This window comes from Mustela putorius, unplaced genomic scaffold (assembly GCF_011764305.1).
Source record: "Mustela putorius furo isolate JIRA1106 unplaced genomic scaffold, ASM1176430v1.1 tig00003845_pilon_pilon_pilon, whole genome shotgun sequence".
NCBI lineage: Eukaryota > Metazoa > Chordata > Mammalia > Carnivora > Mustelidae > Mustela > Mustela putorius.
The window spans coordinates 19,333,831-19,357,229 of NW_025421998.1; the positions used below are offsets into that span (position 1 = coordinate 19,333,831).

Below are 23,399 nucleotides of genomic sequence, written 5' to 3' on the forward strand. Positions count from 1 at the left end.
GTGTTGAGAAAACTGGATGGCTGCACTGGACCACTTTCTTATACCATAGACAAAATAAATTCAAAATGGGTTAGAGACCTAAATGTGAAAACTGAAACCATAAAAATCCTGCAAGAGAGCACAAGCAATAATTTCTCTGATATTGGCCATAGCAAAATTTGTCTAGATATGCCTCCTGAGGCAAGGGAAATAAAAGCAAAAGTAAACTACTGGGACTCCATCAAAGTAAAAAGTTTCTGCACAGTGAAGGAAACAATCAAAACTAAAAGACAACCGACTGAAAGGGAGAAATTTGCAAATGACATATCTGATGAAGGGTTAGTATCCAGAATGTATAAAGAACTGATAAAACTCACCATCCAAAAAACAAATAATTCATTAAAAAATGGGCAGAAAACATGAACAAATATTTCTCCAAAAAAGACATCCAGATCACCAATAGACACATAAAAAGATGCCCAACATCAGTCATCGTCAGGGCAATACAAATCAAACTACAGTCAGATAACACTCACACAAGTATCACATTAGTGAGAAGGGCTAAAGTCAACAAACAAAAACATGTTGAAGATGTAGAAGAAGAACCCTCTAGCACTGTTGGTGAGAATGCAAGCTGGTGCAGTGACTGTGAAAACAGTATATGGGGGTGCTTGGGTGGCTCTGTCATTAAGCTGCTGCCTTCGGCTCAGGTCACAATTTGAGGGTCCTGGGATCGAGCCCCACATTGGGCTCACTGCTCAGTAGGGAGCCTGTTTCTCCCTCTGCCTACTCCCCCTGCTTGCTCTCTCTCTCACTGCCAAATAAATAAATAAAATCTTTTAAAAATGAAAGCAGTATAGTTTCCTCAGAAAGTTACAAATAGTACTGCCCTACGATCCAGTAATTGGACTAGTGGGTATTTACCCAAAGAATACTAAAGCAGCAATTCAAATGGATACGTGCACCCTTGTGTTTATTATAGCATTATTTACAATAATAGGCCATAAATTATGGAAGCAGGCGAAATGTCTATCAGTAGATGAAATTGTAAAGAAAATGTGTGTATACACAAATATATACAGTGGAATATTCACCATAAAGAAGAATGAAATCTTGGGGTGCCTGGGTATCTCAGTGGGTTAAAGCCTCTGCCTTTGGCTCAGGTCATGCCCAGAGTTCTGGGATCGAGCCCCACATTGGGCTCTCTGCTCAGCAGGGAGCCTGCTTCCACCTCTCTCTCTCTCTCTCTCTGCCTGCTTCTCTACCTACTTGTGATCTCTGCCTGTCAAATAAATAAATTTAAAATAAAAAGCTTAAAAAAATGAAATCTTGCCATTTGCAGCAATGTGGACTGTGCTAGAGAATATAATACAAAGCAAAATAAGTCAGCCAGAGAAAGACAGATATTATATGATTTTACTTATATGTGAAGTTAAAACACAAATGGGCAAAATAAAGAGACAAACCAAGAACCAGACCTTTTTTTTTTTTTTTTTTTTTTTTTAAAGATTTTATTTATTTAGGGTGCCTAGGTGGCTCAGTTGGTTAAGCAACTGCCTTTGGCTCAGGTCTTGATCCCAGAGCACCGGAATCGAGTCCTGCATCAGGCTCTCAGCTCCACGGGGAGTCTGCTTCTGCCTCTGACCTCCTCCCCTCTCATGCTCTCTCTCTCTTTCTTTCCTTCTCCCAAATAAATAAATAAAATCTTAAAATCTTATTTATTTATTAGAGAGTGCAACTGGGAGGGGGCAGAGGAAAAGGGAGAGAGACTCTCAGGCAGACTCTCTGCTGAGCACAGTCCAGCATGGAGCTGGAACCCACTACTCTGAAATCGTGACTCAAGCTGAAGCCAAGCATTGGATGCCTGACCGACTGAGCCACCCAGATGCCCCCAGACTCTTAACTATAGAGTTTGTTCTCTGCAAATGAATGGAGTGGGGGGACTTAAAAAGGTGATGGGGATTAAAGAGTACAATTACCATGATGAGCACTGAGTAATGTATAAAATTGTGAAATCACTATACTGTATACCTGAAACTAATATAATGCTATATGTTAATATACTGAAATTGAAACAAAAACCTTGAGAAAAAAATGAGTTTCTTTCTTTTTGACATTTGGCAGCTTTTAATCATCATATCTGGTGTATCACAAACCTTTTACAAATTGGGCTACATTAGTGAATTAAAGAGCTATAGACAATACTCTGAACCCTGGTCTGCTGACTTGTTAGTCTGTCATTAGTCACAGTGGATTTGGGTAATGGCAGAACAATAGGGAACACTTACGTGGCACTGAGTGTGTAGCCGAGTACGGTCCTGATCAGGTGACTTGTAGGGGCAAATTCCCAGAGAAACAGACTAATTTGCTCTGTGTCACATAGCTAGTAAATGCCAGTGTGATTCAAATCAGCCCCCTTTTTAAAGAACAAATCTGAGTAAGTAATTGGCAGTTAGGCAAGAGCTTAAAATTATTCATGGGACTTTATATGAACATTTTATATATTCAGGGTCTCTCAATCTATGGATTTTACTTAAATCTCTGTGGCTCTACTACTGAAATTGTTCCTCCGTTTTATCATATTTTACTCTCAGGTCATTTTTGTTGTTACTTCTTTAGATCATAGATAAGTAGGAGTCTTCTTGCGGAGCATTTTCCTTTGCTCTGGGTTTCCCTGTAGAGCTCTCTCCTATTCATGAGTGTTACAGAGAGTGTTTGGTATAACAACAGATTAACTTATATTCAAAAGGGTTTTTTTAAAATAAGATTTTATTTATTTGAGAAAGATAATGACAAGGGACAGTGAAAGAGGGAATGAGCAGGGAGGAGAGGGGAGGAGAGGGAGAAGCAGGCTCCCTGCTGAGCAAGGAACCTGGTGCCCTGCTCAATCCCAGGACCCTGAGATCTTGACCTGAGCTGAAGGTAGATGTTTAGCTGACTGAGCCATGCAGGCACCCCTCCAGAGGGTTTTTAAAAAATGATTGTATTTATTTGAGAGAACACATGTGCACATGTGTGCAAGCAAGCGGTGGAGTGTGGGGAGGAGCAGTGGAGTGAGGGAGATGGAAGGAATCCCAAGCCGACTCTGTGGGGAGCAGTAGCCTGACTGGCGGCTCGATCTCATGACCCGGAGATGATGACGTGAACCAAAACCAAGAGTGGGACACTTAACTGACTGAGCCACCCAAGCACCCCTATATTCAAGAGTCTTTAAATAATAGTGATTCCTTTGTTTAAGGAATCACTATTGAATCTCCCTTAATCTGAAGGGAGTTTAATAGTTGTCTCAGAGGCTTCCTTATTGCCTTGTTTTGTTTTGATGGCTACTAGGGATATTTTTTAATACTCTAATTTCTGCTGCCTTTTAATGTGTAGTGTTATTAATGTTTCTACTGGGATACATTTGATTTTTTTTTTTATTCTTAGATTTCCATTAACATACAATTATTTTTTTCAGGGGTATATGTCTGTGATTCATCATTCTTATATAATATCCAGTGTTCATTATAACACATACCCTCTCCAATGTCCATCACCTAGTTTCCCATCCCTCCCACCTTCTCCCCTCCAGCAACCCTCAGTTTGTTTCCTAAGATTAAGAGTCTCTTACAGTTTGTCTCCCTCTCTGGTTTTGTCTTGTTTCATTTTTTTCCTCTCTTCCCTTACGATCTTTTGCCTTGTTTCTTAAATTCCACATATCAGTGAGATCATATGACCATTGTCTTTTTCTGATTGACCTGTTTCACTTAGCATAGTACCCTCTAGTTCCATCCACACTGTGGCAAGATTTCATTTTTTGATGGCTGTGTAATATTCTGTGTGTGTGTGTGTGTGTGTTCTTTATCCAATTATTTGTCAATGGACATCTTGGCTCTTTCCATAGCTTGGCTATTGTAGACATTCCTGCTATAAACATTGGGATGCAGGTGCCCCTTCAGATCACTATATTTGTATTTTGGGGGTAAATACCCACTAGTGGTATTTTTTACCCAGCAGGGTTATAGGGTAGCTCTGTTTTCAACTTTTTGAGGAACCTCTATACTCTTTTCCAGAATGGTTGCACCAGTTTACATTCCCACCAACTGTGTAGAGGGTTCCCCGCATCCTTGCCAACACCTGTTGTTTCCTGACTTGTTGATTTTAGCAATTCTTACTGGAGTGAGGTGATATCTCATTGTGGTTTTGATTTGTATTTCCCTGATACCTGATGAAATGAAATGACATACAAAATGATTTGTATTTCCCTGATGAAAAAGTGGAGCACTTTTTCATGTGTCTTTTGGCCATTTGGATGTCTTCTTTGCAGAAATGTCTGTTCATGTCTTCTGCCCATTTCTTGATTAGATTATTTATTCTTTGGGTGTTGAGTTTGATAAGTTCTTTATAGATTTTGGATTCTAGCACTTTATCTGATATGTTATTTGCAAATATCTTCTCCCATTGGTTGGTTGTCTTTCGGTTTTATTGACTGTTTCCTTTCCTGTGCAAAAGCTTTTTATCTTGAGGAAGTCCCAATAGTTCATTTTTGTCTTCATTTCTCTTGCCTTTGGAGATGTGTCTAGCAAGAAGTTGCTGTGGCCTAAGTCAGAGAAGTCCCTGCCTTTGTTCTCTTCAAGGATTTTGATGGATTCTTGTCTTACATTTAGGTTTTTCATCCATTTTGAGTCTATTTTTGTGTATGGTGTTAGGAAATAATCCAGTTTCATTCTTCTGCATGTGGCTGTCAAATTTTCCAAACACTATTTGTTGAAGAGGCTGTCTTTTTTCCCATTGGACATTCTTTCCTGCTTTGTTGAAGATTAGTTGACCATAGAGTTGAGGGTCCGTTTCTGGGTTCTCTATTCTGTTCCATTGATCTGTGTGTCTGTTTTTGTGCCAATACCATACTGTCCTGATGATTACAGCGTTGCAATAGAGCTTGAAGTCTGGAATTGTGATGCTGCCAACTTTGGTTTTCTTTTTCAACATTCCTCTGGCTATTCGGAGTGTTTTCTGGTTCCATACAAATTTTAGGATTATTTGTTCCAGTTCTGTGAAAAAAGTTAATGGTGGTTTGATAGGGATTGCTTTTTTTTTTTTTTTTTAAAGATTTTATTTATTTATTTGACAGAGAGAAATCACAAGTAGGCAGAGAGGCAGGCAGAGAGAGAGAGAGGAGGAAGCAGGCTCTCCGCTGAGCAGATAGCCCGATGCGGGACTCGATCCCGGGACCCTGAGATCATGACCTGAGCCGAAGGCAGCGGCCTAACCCACTGAGCCACCCAGGCGCCCCAATAGGGATTGCTTTGAATGTGTAGATTGCTCTGGGTAGCATAGACATTTTCACAGTATTTATTCTTCTAATCCATGAGCATGGAATGTTTTTCCATTTCTTTGTGCCTTCCTCAGTTTCTTTCATCAGTGTTCTGTAGTTTTCTGAGTACAGATCCTTTTCCCCCCCTTTGGTTAGGTTTATTCCTAGGTATCTTATGGTTTTGGGTGGGGTGCATGTGATTTAAATTATGCTGTAACTTATTAATGAATAAAAGAGTATTTTCTTAGATTTCAACATTTTTTATTTGATGTTGTGTAAACATCATTTTCGCAACTGTGAAATTTTACAAAGCTTATGTGGGATAAAATTTTAAAGCAATAGTTTATTTTCATATTTAGTTCTTAACCAAAATTATGGTTGCTAAATATTTGTAAAACTTGTTCATAAAGACCAATTACAATAGATTCTTATGAGTCATTGACAGGCAAACCATTTCCAACTCAGGCATGTTGTCAACACCTCATACTGAGAAAAGAGAGATCATTGAAAATGGCAGTTTTTATTTTGGAGTTTTTTTTCTCTCTGTTTATTCACAATGCCAGTATTCACTTAATTCATATTAGAATTGTAGACAGAAAGAAAAGGGCTACATATTTTAGCTCATGGGTGACTAGTATAAGTATGATGTTGCAGAAAGAGCCCAGTGTTGAGAGTCTGGCGCATCTGGATGCTAATTCTGACTCTCACGTGCTTCCCTCGTGGCAGGGGATTGATGATGGTGGAGCCTCGCTAGCCACCCCCTGATATACACGTGCGCACGTGCATACACACACACACACACACACACACACACACACACACACGCACACTTGTTCAGTAGGAATGATAAGTATCATAAATGCAAGGAATCAAGAGTGGACCTTCAGTAGGCTTTTTTTATTTTGCTTTCCTTCTAATTTATTTCTTAGAGGTAATTTTATAATTTTTTTAAAGATTTTTATTTATTTACTTGACAGACAGAGATCACAAGTAGGCAGGCAGGGAGAAAGGAGGAAGCTGAGCAGAGAGCCCAATTGCTGGGCGCAATGCGGGACTCGATCCCATGCTGGGCTTGATGCAGGGCTTGATGCAGGGCTCGATGCGGGGCTCGATGCGGGGCTCGATGCGGGGCTCCCAGGACCCTGGCATCAAGACCTGAGCCAAAAGCAGAGGCTTTAACCCACTGAGCCACCCAGGCACACCTTCTTAAAGGTCATTTTAGTAAAAGTAGGGTCCCACCTGTGTGTGTTCTCTGGTCACGCTGCAGAGCATCCTCTGTCCTTCAGTGGTTGAAACTGGTTTTTAGCTGCTTGGGGCTTGCCTCTAGACAGCCCTCTCCCCTGCACACATTTGGAATGAGTAAGAGACTGGTTAAAAATGACGTGCTTTTTATTATGGGAATTGTTGAACATACAGAAATGTTGAAGGAATAGTATAGCGAGTTCCTGCATTTCCTCTGTGGAGGAGGGTGTTACCATTTTAGCATCGATGAGGAGTTGCTGACATTCTCCCTTATTTGCTTTATTGTATACATATATATTTTTTCTTTTGCTGAATTACTGAAAAGGAAGTTAGAAAAATCATGACACTGTACTCCAAAAAATTTTCAGCAGACTTATCTAAGAATAAGCATTCTCATTATATAGCCATGATGTCATTGTTTGAACTAAGAAAATGAATAATTCCGTAATATCTAAAATCCATATCTTATTTAAGTTTACCTAATTGTCTGAAGAAATGTCCTTTATACCTATATATTTTTTCTTTTTAAATTTGGGGCCTAATAGGATTTACCCATTATAATAACTGTTTTTTTTAAGTTCTTTTAATCTAGGAACGAGCCCCCTCTTCTTTCCATTCCTTGGCGACTTTAAGTCTGATGCTGTCTGTAGGTTTTTCACAGATGCTCTTCTGTTCCTACTTTGTCCAGAATTTTGACCAGGAGTGCGTGTTGGCTATTAGGAGATTTTTTTTTTTCCTATTTATTGAGCTAATCATATGGGTCCTAAGTTTTCATTCCTGGAATAAAACCTGCTTGGTCATGGAGTATTATCCTTTTAATATGTTGTTTAATTAGATTTGATGAAATTCTGTTCAGAATTTTTATATCTACATCATGGGGAAAATTGGCCTGTAACTTTCTTATAATATCTTTGCCAGGCTTTGGAATCAAAGTAATGCCGGCTTCATAGAATGAGATTAGGAGTATTTCCTCCTTTTCAGTTTTCAGGAAGTATGTAGAATTTTAAGTATTTTTCCTGTAAATGTTTGAGATTATTCACCAGTTCATTTTTTATGGGAAGGTTTTTAACTACGAATTGATTTTTTTAGAAACAGAAACAGTTTTTTAGGTATGTGATTCTTTTTTTTTTTTAAAGATTTTATTTATTTGACAGACAGAGATCACAAGTAGGCAGAGAGGCAGGCAGATAGAGAGTGAGAGAAGGAAGCAGGCTCCCTGCTCAGCAGAGAGCCCGATGTGGGACTCGATCCCAGGACCCTGAGATCATGACCTGAGCCAAAGGCAGCGGCTTAACCCACTGAGCCACCCAGGTGCCCCTAGGTATGTGATTCTTGATTGGAGCTTGGGTATGTTGTGTTTTTCATGGTATTTGTTCATTTTGTCTATGTTTTCAAATTTATAGGTATAAATTTGTAGTATTCTCTATAGCTGTCCTTTTACTAGCTATAAAATATGTAGTGATGTCACCTCACTCGTGTTGGTAATTTCTGTTTTCTTTCTTTTGTCCATGGTCAACTTAGTCAGTTTATTATTTTCATTTTCTTTTGGTTTCACTGATTTCTTTCTTCTTATGTTTCTTATTTCACTGATTACAGCTCATGTATTTATTTTCTCTCTTTTGCATAATTGAAGTTACATTTGTTCTTTTTCTGTTTTTTTAAGCTGGAAACAGAGCTTATTGATTTGAGAACTTTTTTCTGATAATAGGCATTTAGTGCTCTAAAATTTCCTCTTAAGTTTTAATGTTTTAACAACATTTCGCAGATTCTGATGTTAGGTTTTCATTTTCATTTAGTGTAAAATTCTTTATAATTTCCTTTTGATTTCTTCTTTATCCTGTGGGTTATTCTGAAGTGTGTTAGTTTTCCAATTTTGTGATATTTTCTGTTACTCATTTTTAAGTTAATTCTTTTGTGGTCTGTGAACATACTTATAGTACTTGAATTTTTTAGTATTTTTAGTATTTAGTATTTTTTAGCTTGTTTTTGCCCAGTATATGGTCTATGTTGGTACATATTCTGTAAAAAATGAAAAAAAAAGTTTGCTGTTGATTAGAGTGTTCTATAAATGTCAATTATATCAAGTTGGTTGGTGGTGTATTCAAATCATCCATAGCTTTACTGCTTTTGTATCTGTTTTTTCTATTAACTTTTGAGGAAAGAAGCACAGATATCTTATGTGATCCCAGGTGTGTCTTTATTATTGTTCTGTGAATGACTTACATATTACCACACCTTCCTTTTTTTTTTTTTTTTAAAAGATTGATTGATTGATTGGATTGATTTGACAGACAGAGATCACAAGCAGGCAGAGAGAGAGGAGGAAGCAGTCTCCCTGCTGAGCAGAGAGCCCGATCTGGGGCTCTATCCCAGGACCCTGGGGTCATGACCTGAGCCAAAGGCAGAGGCTTAACCCACTGAGCCACCCAGGCGCCCCCACACCTTCCTGTTTTAAGACTGCATGTGTTGGAGTTGATTCTCCAGTTTTTCTTTAGACCTTTTGATAGCCTTCGGTGGTTGTAGAGACAACCTCCCCACCAGAGGCCTGAGAAACTAGTGTTGGTTCAAAAGAAATGAGTACTTTATATAGTATCTTTATTAGAAAATAAAGACTTTGCTGAAAATCGTTCCAAACTATTTTGTATGACAGTGTTCTGAATTTTTGATTCACTCAAATTGACCCTATTTTTGGCTCAGCAAGGGAAAGAAGAGTCATCTGTATCTTTGGCCAACAATTTCTAACACAGCTAAGAAGGATAGTTTTAGAATTGCCTTCTTTGGAGCCTTGATAGTTGGAGTAGAGCTTTAGCTACAGTTTTCTTCAATGTACTGGAGGGATAGGAGTTGAAGAAGAAATCAGCATGTGAACTTAATTACTTAACAGTCAATTTTTATTCTCTAGTATTTACAATCCAATCTAGTATTCATTTTTTAATAATCAGAGATGAACTTCTAAGTGATAAGTGCATGGTTTTTATATTGAATAATACAAATATTGAAGTACAAGTGTGTCAGCTGAACCCCAAGGCATGGTAATTCTCAGGTGCTTGATCCTTTTTGGTACTCTGCCTGATGCCATGAACAGGATCTGTGGGTAGCACTGTTGATAAATTCCTGTAGTGCCTGTTGGTTAAACAGCAGCAGGAGATGTCCTTACCTCTTCTTTTTTTTTTTTTTTTTTTTTTTTTTTTAAAGATTTTATTTATTTATTTGACAGACAGAGATCACAAGTAGGCAGAGAGGCAGGCAGAGAGAGAGAGAGAGAGAGAGAGAGAGAGAAGCAGGCTTCCTGCGGAGCAGGGAGCCCGATGCGGGGCTCGATCCCAGGACCCTGAGATCATGACCTGAGCCGAAGGCAGCAGCCCAAACCACTGTGCCACCCAGGCGCCCTGTCCTTACCTCTTCTGTGACTGTTCTTAAGATTCCTGTGTGCTAGGCAGTGTTGTCAGCCATGGAGTGTCCATTGCTAGCAGTCACTGCAGTGCACGCTGTTAGCTGATCTCAAGGAATTGGAGAATTAATTGCGAGAGTTACTGGAGTGTCCTTTTTCTCTACTTCTGTGGGTGTTGGGCAGGTTGGTGTGGTTTGTTAGGGGGAGTCATAGTCTACCTTCTGGCAGCATGATTACTTACCCTTCTAAGGGAAGAGGTTGAAAAATGGTCAGAAGAGGGGCACCTGCGTGGCTCAGTGGGTTAAGCCTCTGCCTTCCGCTCGGGTCATGATCTCAGGATGCTGGGATGGAGCCCCACACCTGGGATCTCTGCTCAGCAGGGAGCCTGCTTCCCCTTCTCTCTCTGCCTGCCTCTCTGCCTACTTGTGATCTCTGTCAGATAAATAAATAATATCTTTTTTAAAAAAAATGGTCAGAAGAGACTTTTTTTCTATGGATTTGGTAGTTAGAGTAGGAGAATATATGGAATATTGGTTTGAAATTCTGTCATATTTTCAAAATAAAAAGATAAGTGTTTAGTACTTTTTATTGTTTTTATATTTGTATTAAAAAATTGCTTCTTTACCCCATCTTGTTTTAGTTGGCCTACTTTTAGGTATATTATTATTATTATTATTTATTATTATTTTTAATCCTCTGCTAGGTAAATCATTGTTAGCTCATCTGTGGGCTCCTGAGATACCGTGACTAAACTAGTAATTTCTTTTGTTCAACTTTCAGAGTCTTATTGAGAAAAGGAGTAGCTGTGCTTACACTGTGATTATATAGGAACTAGTGCTCTTCTGGTTGTTGGAGAATCCAAGTCTGAAACATACCATAATGATACAAATCTCTTTTCTTTATGCATAATTCAATTATTTTTAAATTTAGAGACTTTAATATTGGGAATAATATGCAATTAAGTAGTAAACAGCTTTTAATTAAGCTCTCAAGTGTTCCCCAAATACTAAGACCAGGAAATAGTCCTGCACTTGTTAAAAACGTAATACATTTCTTCCTGGTAGACAGAGCATGGACTTCGGAATCTGACCCAGTTTCCAGCCCTGACCCTCTTACTGTCTCAGAGACTTGTGCCCACTTCAGCAGTATAGCAATCACACCATCAGCTTTGTGGGGTGATTGTAAGAAATGACCTAGACCTCGGTATTTCCTAAATACTTTGTGTTATGAAATGTGACTTGGTGTTTTTTGCTGCTGTTGTTTCTTTCTTTCTTCCTTTCTTTCTTCCTTTGTTTTTGAAGAAATCATTTCATGAGCAAATATGTCTGGGATTTGCAGCTTGCTCTTTTCTCTTTGAGGTCCCGCTGTGTGTTAAGACATTGGGCTCTTTGAACCCCTTGGTCAGGAAATCTGCTTTGCTTTGTTGAACTTCAAATTTCCCCAAAAGGACTTCTCCTCCCTTCTTCTTCCCACTCCCACCATGGAATGCCTGCACCATATTGTAGTTTCCTTTCCTTTCTTGGAATCTGGTTTTGAAAATAAAGTGCCTAGCACAGTGCCCCTAATTTGTACTTGGAAATTTATAGGTTTTTTCCTCCTCCTTTCCAGTGTTAATTTTAATGGTTGAAAACTTATATTGTAAACTCAGAGCCCAGTTCAATTTTAGTTTATTTTTTCTTCCAATTTTATTGAGATGTATTTAATAATTCAGCACTGTATAAGCTTAATATGACTTGACATATTATTTATTGTGAAATGATTACTACAGTGAGTTTAGTCACCATCTTTTCATTCATTTAATAATTTGCCATATTCTTAATTTATTATTTTTTAGCTCATATCTTTTACCCAGAATATTGTTAAAGACTTCGATATTAAGATCTGAGAAATGTTAATATAGTGGGAGGAGAGTAAGAAACTCAGTATCTGGTCAGATTCCTGCTTCACTAATTCCATTGAGTAACAGTTTAAAAATTCATAAACATTTGTAGTGTTATTTGAAGTTTATTCCTAGCCCTCTGAAAGATACTGAGATATGTTAAAAGATGTGGCTTGAATACTTCTGCACCTGCTTTGAGCCTCTGAACACGAACTATCCAAGTCTTTCTTGAGTGATTTGTAAGAATTCTGTAGATTTAAAAAATGAGAGATAACAACATTGCAGTAAAAAAGCAGATGTTAAAAGAATAAGAAGTAGGAAAGCATTGTTTGTTTTAGTTAAAAAATTAAGGTAGATAAAAAAGAATAAAAGTAATTTTATACCCAGAGATGTTTGTTGCTAACATCTTTTTTTTTAATCTTATTTTTAAAGATTTTATTTATTTACTTGACAGAGATCACAAGTAGGCAGAGAGGCAGGCAGAGAGGCAGGCAGAGAGAGAGGTGGGGAGACAGGCTCCCTGCTGAGCAGAGAGTCCCATGCAGGGCTCGATCCCAGGACCCTGGAATCATGACCTGAGCCAAAGGCAGAGGCTTAACCCACTGAGCCACCCAGGCGCCCCTGTTGCTAACATCTTATCCTCCTTGATTTTTCCTAGTGTGTTTCGCAAAAATGGTAATCACATTCTACATGCTACTTTTTAGCCTGCTTATTTTACTTCCAAATGCAAAGTAAAGGTCTTTTAATGATAGACATCTATGAAAGTACCCTTACCTTTCCCAAGTATCTGCCTCAACAGGGTGTCCTCTCTCTCTCTCTCCAGCCTGTTTCTCAGCAGGGCTTTTGAGGTTGGAGGAAGTATGGGGAGAGGAGCAAGCTGTGTTGGAGGGTAAACTGCTGTACATTATATGATTCCTTATTGGTTATGCATAAACTATTGGTGTATGCAAAATGAGGTAGAGTACACATCTTTTATTTTGTTGAGTTATGTTCTACTGACCCAAAAAGATTGGTGTTGAATTTATTGCTTAAAAGAGAAGACAATGACTTGTGGGAAGGTGGCAAGCTGGTGTGTGCATATTATGTATACCTAGACTTAAATATAAACCCAAAATTATTGTTATGGAGTACTGAATGGCTTGTTGTCTTTCTGAGTTAAATCAGAATGAACAGAAAGTGTAATAGGAAGGTAAAGGACATTTTTGTCTCGATGGAAGATGTTTTTGAGAAAAATGTTTAATTATTAAACATACCTTTATCTGATTTTATTGTTTAGAGCTTTCTTAAATGGTATTAAGAACTGACTGAAGGGGGTACCTGGTTGGCTCTGTCAGTAGAGCATGTAAGTCTTGATCTCGGGGTCTTAAGTTCAAGCCCTAGGTTGGATATAAAGATTACTTAAAAATAAATAAAATCTTGAAGAAAAACTGACACAAAGGAAGAGATTTTATTACTATTTCTCGGAAATTAAAAAAAAATTTTTTAATAAAAGGTGGCTACCATCCAGTGAAAATTGGAGACCTCTTCAATGGCCGATACCATGTCATTAGGAAGCTAGGATGGGGACACTTCTCAACCGTCTGGCTGTGCTGGGATATGCAGTAAGTGTACTTTGTCATTTGTGCATTTGATTTCTGGTCTGGTTCAACTTTATCATCAGGTATGGCTGAGGAGCACACCTACTTCTGTTGTGGTGTGTATAGTACTTAGCACAGGCCTGCCTCACCCAGCTAGACACCACCCTGCACGGCCCCACTCCCCTTAAGAAGTTCATTTGTGTGTTATCTTAATATATTAACTTTTTCTGCTTTTATATCTGAAGCTTGTTTATTGAAATAGCATTATGTCAAACATACTGTTCTTGTGGTAATTCATCCACATCAGAAAAATATTCACATGTAAAATAATAATGTATTGGCCTTTAAAACCTGTGGTTTCTGACTTTCTTGTAAAAAAAAGTCATGACCCCATAGTTTGAAACCGAGCTCCTACCCAGGACACATACACAGATGGTGTGTATGTGTGTGTAATAAAACACAGGTGTTATAAGAATTACCCTTAATCTGTATGATGAACTCTGACATTTTTCTAGTCCACTTTACTTTTATTAGGTAAAAACAAAGCAAAAAAGAAATTGTTTTGATCCATTAGCCTATTGCTTAATTGTGGCCACACAGTTTGAAGAGTACTATTTTAAAGGGAAGGTTATTAGAAGTTTCTATTTATTGAATCGATTTTATTATAATGATAACTTATGCTGACAATGTTAAATTTTTTTTAAGGGGGAAAAGATTTGTTGCAATGAAAGTTGTAAAGAGTGCCCAGCATTATACAGAGACAGCCTTGGATGAAATAAAATTGCTCAAATGTGTAAGTACGGCAAAAATGTGAATAATGCAAGAAGAATTAATGACTAAAATTTTACAGAAGGATTTTTATGTTCAAATACTGAATCTTTTATTTTTAAAAACATTGCTTTTGCTAAAATGTTTTTGGTTGGTTATAATGGAAACAACTTTCAGTCCTAAATGGTTCTGTTCTTGAATTCATTTTTCTTTCCATAGGTTCGAGAAAGTGATCCCACTGACCCAAATAAAGACATGGTAGTACAGTTAATCGATGACTTCAAGATTTCAGGCATGAATGGAATACGTATCCTTATTGACAGTTCCTTTTCTTCCTAATGATTTTTTACTTTTAAAATATGGAAATATTTTAAGCTTATTTAAACCTCTGTTTGCTGTATCAATGTCCACATAAAGCCTCTAATATCATTGCAGACTGTTATAAAATGGTATGCCAAAAAAACTCCCCAGCTGCCACCAGTCCATTTCGTGTCTGGTGTCATCTCTCTGAGGTTGTATAACATCTTAAGCATCCTTACTGCACAGGTACTGGGCTCTTTACAGACAGTCCCTCTACCTTCACTACCAAGCTAGGGAGGGCCTTGTATATGTGTGAGGGGAGAGCAGAGAAAGATGGGTTATAGTCATCTTTACAGACTACAGGGAGCAAAAGATCAGTGTGTCAGTAGCCAGGGTTGTCATCTTACCATGTTTGGATCAGATCCATCATTTCCGTATTTGACCTGGTCAAACTCCAAAAGCCCAAGGACAAAGCCTTCTCTCATTTCAGATCCCAGAATGGCACCCTGTTTCTGCATCTCCTAAGCTTTAATCCTTGGGGAGCCACTTCCTTCATACCCTGTATGTCTGAGGGAGGTTCTGTATTTCCTCTAGAGATTGGACTAGAAGCTACTACTAGTAAGTACCAATGCCTGCTAATGTCACCTTGACCTTTGCCTCAAGATTATTTTTGCTAGTTGCTGAGTGCATTTTTCCCCACTTGAAAAAAAAAAAAGAAAAGAAAAGATTTATTTATGTTTTGAGCAAGTTTAAGAGTGAAGGGGGACAGAGAGAGAATCTCATGCAGGACTCCCCACTGAGCACAGAGCCCGATGCAGGGCTCCGTCTCAAGAGAGAGAGAGAGAGTCAAGGCCAAGATTTCTAAATTATGACCTAAATTCTTCTTCAAAGCGCTGACAACCTGGATTATAATGGTTTCCTAGCATCCTATTTAATGGTAAAAACAGCCATTGGAATATACATACCCCAAACACTCCATTTACCTATATATCAGGTAGTTTCTCCAAAGAATTCCTGTCATCTATCCCAATAAGCTGCCTTACAGAACTGATCCAAAGAAGAGGGGCTGCCCTACCTGCCCATAAATAAACAGATTCAGCAGGAGACTGGTCAGAGGACCAGCTCTTTCTGTCTGTGGAGGTGGGGTGGGGGGGACTGGCAGCTGAGTGACTTGGTTGGCTGACCGTGTGACTCTTGACTTGGAATTAAGTGTCCTCCTTGATTGCCTAAAGACAGAATTTTTTGGGTCGTCCCCCCCCCCCCCCCGTTAGTTTTTATGAGGTTTCAGCCTTGCTCATTTTCATTACGACTGATGATCAGGGAGGGAATTGAAATGAGCAAGAGTGCAGGGAGGTGTGGGTTTATGTCATGGCCAGGCCACCTTGGGACTGTTTGATGCCAGAAAGCTCTTCCAGCTCCTGGGTTCACTGTGGCCACTTCTGTGTGGGGCTAGGCACATTGTTTGACGAGCATACATTGAGAAACATAGGAGATAGAAGTACTTAGGAAATGTTAGATCTATTTATTTTGGTGAGAAACAGCACATGACCACTATTGATAGTAGTAACATTGCATTTTAAAGTGGTTTTGGTTTTTGTTTTTGTTTAAGAGAGAGTGTGCAGGTATGCACAAGCAGGGGGAGGGGCAGAATGGGATGGAGAGGGAGAGGAAGAATCCTAAGCAGTTTCCGTGCTGAGCATGGAGCCCCATGTAGGGCTGGATCTCACAACCCTGAGATCATGACCTGAACCAAAACCAAGGGTCAGACACTTAACCGACTATGTCACCCAGGTGCCCATGATGTTGTATTTTATAAAGAAAAAATTGCCAAGTGCCACAAAATTGCTGCTTTGAGTAATTGCATCACTCCAGGCAATGTATCTGGATGATCCTTTACCATGTCCCAGATGTCTGCATGGTCTTCGAAGTACTTGGCCACCATCTCCTCAAGTGGATCATCAAGTCCAACTACCAAGGCCTCCCAGTTCGTTGTGTGAAGAGTATCATTCGGCAGGTGAGCATGTGAGGGCAGTCCCCATCCTCCAGTTCCTAACTGGCTCGACTTTCAACGAAAGCTCCTGTTCTTAAATACACACACACGCTCGTATAAATATAATCCCTGTTTCATAAATACATATGTGAATAGTATAGTGTGTAACATGTTGAACTTGTTATGTCAACTTTATAGGTATTTAGTCATGTGCCATCCTGTCTTGTACAGAGGACAGTATGTAAATGTCAGGCATGCATTTCTTTTGGTGTACTGACCTTTTTTAAGGTAAGTGATACGGCATACTGAGAAATTAAATTGTTCTATCTAATATCATTACTGTGAAGTGTCCCACTTAGTTCCTTAGAAAATAATTCAGAAGAAATAGATGATTTGTGCTCTTTTACTATTTCTATGTCTTTTTGGATGGAGGCTAAATGAAAGGTAATATAAGGAATGTTGAGGTTCTTTATGGAGTCTTATGTTAGATTTGTACTCTGTTCAGTTGCCTGGACAGAAGGAAACCTTTAGCTTGGGTCTGGTTCAGGGACGATGTTCCAGCAAAGATTGATAGAATGAAAGTCTACACATGTGGAAGATCTCCTAATTAGAAAATTTACCAGATTCGGTTTTTTGCATGGAATACATCAGTCTGTATTCCTCATTGCCCTTGTAGCCTACATTAGGAAAGTTGTGGATACAACTTATTCTGAATTACCTGTTCTGGTATCATGGACAATTGTCATGGACAATTCTGCAGAGTAAGTGATATATCAGGGGGTTTACTTGGTTTGCTCAAGAAAAGGGCTGGGTGATTTGGCACCCATCCCTTGCCCGTTTAGGCCCAGAGCTTAAGCTAGTGCTTGGGGTTGGTGGGGGAGGTTTCTAGACCCAAAACACAGGCCTCCGTCTACAATTCTTACATAGGAAAAGAATCAGGGAATGATTCACAATTAAAGAGTTGTGAATTCAAGTGCTGGTCGCCTACAAAAGAACCTTCCTCAGATGGTATTTGCATACATGCACAGGACTAGGTTTTTAAACCCATTTTATGAAGATTCTGGAGCTTAAATTGGTTTGTGAAAGCATCTTGGATTTTGCTTTTGAAATTGTATATAGGTAGGATTGTTTAGTCAGCCTGAGTGTTCTCATTTATCTTTGTTTCTTTGCATTACAAATTGGCAGCTTGTCTTTTAGCATTATAGATGTCCTGTGAAAGGAGAGGCCTGAGAGAGAAAGGCGCTTTGCCTTGGCTTATTCAGGGAAATCCTGTTCTGTGCACAGTAGTATGTTGGGTACACGCACATGCCCTTTGTGGTCTTGTGGCCTGCTCTGGATTAAAAATACTGTTTGTTCCCTTTTAGATTTTAGGTAGTAGCATTTTAACTTATTATTTTAACATGGCTAATATCTCAATCCAAAAAGCAATTTCCCTTTAACGATGGCAATTAACCTTTATTGGAATTTCTTGATTCCTAAATGACACCTTGGTATTATAGCGATTAGTGGCAACTCTGAACTCTAAAAAGTCATCTTGTTAAAACTCTGAAAAAATGCCTTAATTATCTCTTCATAAATCCTGAAAATATTAAGATTTACAGATTCTAACAAAAAGCAAATAATTTGAGAAACCCCAGCTCGCGTCTGTTTCACTTAGGTCTGTCATCCCCTGGAAGCTGGTACTTTTTGAAAGCTGTCTGTGGCTGTCTGAGGTCACTGACCACAGCACAGCGCACGCTGGGCACTGAAAGGACATGACTTCGCAGATGAGCCGTTGATACTTATTTTGTGTTTCTGAACACGGAAACAAAATGTGGCCTTTCTCAGCAAGTGAAAGAGTCTGTAAATCTAAAGATGAAATTCTTGTAGTTTAATGAAATTTTCATGGGTTGTTGCCAAATGAACAAATGATTTTAATGAGTGTATAATTCACATAACACTGAGCTTTGCGGACTGAGCACTCTTACAGTGTTTTATTGGTCTAGAAAAAATTCAAAGTGAAATTATCATTTTCTGTACTTAGTTATTAATAGGCAATATTTAGAAGTTTTGCTTTTAGTGTGAACCCCACCCTTAATTTTATGTAAGGAAGATGTCGATTCTGGAGTTCTTTCCCTAAACTTGTAACTTTCAAAGTAGTAAATTGTTATCTATCCAGTTAATAATCTATGTCACCTGGAATTCCCTTCATTTCTTTAGATTTAGCCTATGGATTCAGTACTTTTGACTCCTAGGTAATAGCGGGACAATCCTTTATTAATAGACCTCACAGTTTCAGTGCTTCCTGGAACAGACAAGGTAGACCAGCTTTCTAATACTCTGTCACTACGTGGCCTCCCTTGTCTTCGAAGTCAGGTGTGGCTGACCCCGCTCCAGTCCCCCATCCTCTTTCACTTGGCAAGCTTCCCTGGTCGCCTGGCCCTCCTTCCCTCCTGTGCTGTGCCTTTTACTCCGGATCTTTCCCTTTCCAGCACCACTGTCCTTAGTTCAGACCCTTAGCACCTCCAGCCAGTACCTTTTAATGGGCTTCTCTCGACTCTCCCAGAGGCCTGCGCATACCTACTCCATTTCCCTGTGCCAGTTTTTATCTGCTTTCCATTGGCAATTACCTTCCAAAACAAAACTTTGCTTCACTCCAAAACCTTTAGTGGCTTTCCAATGCGTGTCGTCTGAAGCTTAATGGTTGCTTTCAGGAAGCTACATGTGGCAGGAGAATGAACTCGGGTTTGGGTGTCTAGCTTGGAACTTGGGCTAAGTTCCTTAACCTCCTTAAGCCACAAGTTCATCATGAATAAAATGGGAATAATAAAGATACCTTCCATGCACGATTATTGTTACATGTAAAGGGACGCTACTATTAATTATCACAGATTTTTATTCAGTACTACTTAGTATGTGCCAGGCAGCATTGTAAGTACTTTGCAAATTTTAATCCGTTGACTCTTCACAGTAACTCTATGAAATAGGTATTTTTACCCTTCTGATTTTACAGAAGAGGAACAGAGGTGTGGAGAGTTTAAGGAACTTTCCCCCAGTCAGGAAGTGACTTTAAAAAGTAGTAAGCTGTGGAATGGGCATTCGTACCCAGAGCGTTTGGCTATGGAGGTTTTACCTTTAGCATTTGCCAGCGGCGTAGTGTATCTTTAGAATTGTACTTGGCCTAATGTCCAGTAAAAGTTAAATCACTATTCTTTCTATGAAACTATTTAAGGTTGTCTGCCATCTGGTATCAGCCCATATTTCCCCTTGCAAATCCCGATTCAGCTTTTATCTCCTGGCAGGTAAATGTTTTCCCATTAAAAATATTTTAAATAGGTAATGCATTTAAGTGTTCTAAATAGTTACGTCCTCCTGGCACCCAGTTTCTCACCCAGAGTCAACCAAGTTACCAGTCTCTTATGAATGTTCGAAGATGCCCAAGCATTTATAAATACATGCAAATTTACCTGAGTTTTTTGTTCATGAAGTTCTATTAGTTTCATTTTGTACGTTTTTTAGAGGAAGTACTCACCTGGCCATTTTTTAGCTGCACATCTTTGATCCGTTCTTTTGTCTTAGGCTGCCGAAAATACCACCCTTTCTTTTCTACCCATGCTTTGAAAGACTCAGCCTGTTTCCATGATGAAGGCTTCTCACACTGCCCCGGTTAGGAATGCTCTTTGTTGCCGCCTCAGTCTACCTGCACCTCCATTTGGGCCTTTCCTGATGATTGCAGCATCTTACTGCAGGGGCCCCAGCCCCGTAGCCCCGCCACTACTCACGTTTTGGACTGGACAGTTCTTTGTTGTGGGGATTTGTCTTGTAGGATCTTCACCAGCATCCCCTACCCTCAACCAACTAGATGCCTGTATCAGCCACCACCACCCCAGCTGTGATGGTTTTAAAGGTCTCTCAACTTTGTCGGGTGTTCCTGAGGAGGCAGAATTCCCTCTTGGGAGAAAACCACTGGGATAGGGGAAGGTGCCCCTGCTAGGTGCCTTGCCAGTAGGCCTCACTTCACATTATACCTTTGGCACGTACCGTTTTGTGACCCTTTTCTGATGATGTAGCCTTTGTGAGCCTGTTTTCTCCTTTGTAAAGCTGGGATGGTAATAGGTAATTTGTGGAGTTAACATGGAGGGACTGTGGATTAAGCATCCAGCGTGGTGACGAGAGTGAAGTGGCCAGTGTGTCCCCACCTGTGTGCAGGCTTCTGGAGTTATGAGTTCTCTGTGACTCCTGTGTCTCTTTGGAGCTTCGCTCGTGCCAGAGGTGGTCAAAGAATGTTTTTGATATGCTCTTTCCTTAAAGGAAAGCAGTATACATTCCTCTTTTTATTCTACAAAATGGCTCACTTTCTGTGATTTATGGGCTTGTAGACCAGCATTACCCCTAGATTGTATTTTAAAAGTAATGACATAATTGAATCATCTGTCTTTTCAGGGTTTTCCATGCACTGTTGTCAGTCCGTTGGTCAGTTTGGGCTGTCCTCGTGTAGTCCTGGTGGCTTGTGCTGGCGGGGGGAGAGGCCCATGCGTGCTGGTGGTATCTGGCAAGCTCTGTGCGGCCTCTCCCAGGCTATTCTGGCTCAGGCGTGGAGGCTTGTATTAGTCTGTTCACCCCCAGCTTTCCGTGCTGCTTTTGAAATCTGTAGTGAGGTCTGGTTCATCTCTTGCTCTTCCTTCTGCATCCAGGAGAAGAGACGGGTGCTCGTGTTGGCCGTGTTTATTGTGGAGCGTAGAAGGTGTGGCTTCTCTACATGCTGCTCTCCTCTCGGCCTGGCTTTGACTTGCTTGTACATTGAAGGGGTAGCTGACATTTTACTTTTTAAAACCTTACGGTTTAGTTCATTACCTTTTACAGGAATGTGAAAGGAAGTGGCCTCTTGGTAAGGGCAAGGCCCTGATTTTGGTGACTTTTGCTATCGTACTGGAAAAACTAGCAGTTGCAGCTTGTAGCTCTGGATTTTTAAATTTTTATTACTCTTTTGGGATGCCTGGGTGGCTCAGTCTGTGAAGCAGCTGCCTTTAGCTCGGGTCACAATCCCAGGGTCTTGGGATTGAGTCCTTCATTGATCTTGCTACACAGGGAGTCTGCTTCTCCCTCTGCCTGCTGCTCCCTCTGCTTGTGTTTGCTCTCTGTGTCTCCCTCCCTTTCTCTCTGACAAATAAAATATATTAAAAAAAATTCTTACTACTCTTTTCTATAACTGCAGTTGTCACTAGCATTGACAATACTCTTTGACACCCCTCTTTTTGAAGCGCTGATTTGAATTCAGGTGGTGTAATTCCAGAACCCATGCTCTCAGTTGCAAGGTCCTGTGAAACGTCTACATGGAAAGACCCGGGAGCATTTAGGTGATAGCACGTGTTTGTGAAAAGTGTGCCTTTGGGGGTCTGTTTGTGGTAATTCTTTGCCTTAATAGTAGAACTGGCAATTAGAATATTTAAAAGAATAACCATCAGGTGTTACTTACTAAGTGATTTGTAATTGGTAATATGTGCTGTGCTGTTTAGCCAAGGGGGCTTGTGCAATGCAGTGCTTTTCCACACCCCACTTCTGTGGGGCGGGGATTCTGGGGCCGTGCTTGGGCAGGCTGAGTCGACTGTTAGCACTGAATGCCTTTGTCTACACTGAGTATCTGTTGACCATTTCATTTATGTCCCTGCTCCTAATTACCGTGAATTCATGATCACTGAGCCAGGAATCGATAGAACAGAAGATTAATTTTAAGTTGGTAAACATTTTTATATTCATTGTGGTGGTTCTGTCCTAAGTCGGAATCCTCCTCAGAAGGTGGGTCCTCATCTATGAAATGGGGTGAGCCGCTTTCCCAGCGCAGTGCTCTGTGGTGCCCTCTACAGGCCGGGCACGGAGGCTTTCTCTTTTCCTTCCCACTGTGTTCAGAACGGCTGCAGGGTTTTCTCACGGATTCTCAGTAGTCCTGAGTTAGAACACGGGGCAGAAGGCTGTTTCGTGTCAAAGGAGACAAACACAGTGTCCACTGAAACTTTTGTGCGCGTGCACACCCACCCTTTCCACTGAGCGGGGATCCCCACACTTCCCCATGCAGTTTAATTGTCAGAATTGTCAGAATCAGCTTGTAGGGTTTATCTCATGTCTGTTCAGTGAAGAAAAGAAATCCAATGGGAGCCTTAGCTTTCCTAGTAGAAAGTGTCCAGGCCTGAGGAGAATCCTCAGGTATGCGTTCCTTCACACCACCAGGTGTGAGTGTCTTGTCAAAGGGATCCTGCGTGGGCCAGCCCCTCCCGCTGCCTGTTGGCCCGGCCGCTGCATAGTAAGGCCTTACAGAGTAAGAGCCTGGCCAAGTCTCCTCGCCCCATGTCCTTTGTTCAGGTGTGGAAGGAAGAAAGTCCCCGTGTGGTGACCAGAGTCAGAAAATAATTTAGAAAGTTGCTCTCATTCTGTTTCTCTTTACAGTTTAGGATTTTGAAGGAAGCTTTGTTTTCTGGGGCGTGAGCAGGGCCCAGAAGACATCTTTGAGGGAATTTCCCACATTCCTCTCAGCTCACTCCTGCTATTGTATCTGCATCATCACGGGACTGTTGTAGCGTGCTCCAAGAGGAGCAGCTTTATGTCACTCACACCAGCAGCAGACCATCTCCACCATCTTCACAGGCGTACACAGAGAAACCTAAGGGACTGTCTGACCCCCTTACTTTACAGATGGATTTGAGGTCAGGGAAGGGGACTTGCTCTAGGCCTAGCTAGTTAGTATCTGGAGCAGAACTGGGGGCTCCTGGCTCCCAGGCCTGGGCTCTGCCTTCACTGATAAGCTGCTAGCCTGTCCCTCCGACTTCACAGAACTGGCCCCGCTTCTGAGGGTGTGATCCAGCTCCTCTGAATGAGGTGCAGCCCCGCCCTAGGCCCGGCTGTGCTCAGACTGGTCTCAGCGCTCCTGGCGGCTTAGATTCCAGCAGCCGGTCAGCAGGGTTCTCTGCAGCCTCTGCTGCCTCCTGCTGATGAGGTGAAGTATGTTT

General features: G+C 40.4%; 1 protein-coding gene across 11 annotated transcripts in view; it reads left to right on the top strand.

Moving 5' to 3' along the window:
* The window catches only part of SRPK2 (SRSF protein kinase 2), a 250,181-nt gene that overhangs the window by 193,299 nt on the left and 33,483 nt on the right, over positions 1 to 23,399 (top strand). For all 11 annotated transcript variants that reach the window (XM_004739566.3, XM_045089679.1, XM_045089680.1 and 8 more), the window contains 4 exons: positions 13,277 to 13,385; positions 14,067 to 14,154; positions 14,349 to 14,436; positions 16,337 to 16,443. In XM_004739566.3, coding sequence (XP_004739623.2) covers positions 13,277 to 13,385; positions 14,067 to 14,154; positions 14,349 to 14,436; positions 16,337 to 16,443 — 392 coding nt within the window. The remainder of the gene's footprint in view (positions 1 to 13,276; positions 13,386 to 14,066; positions 14,155 to 14,348; positions 14,437 to 16,336; positions 16,444 to 23,399) is intronic.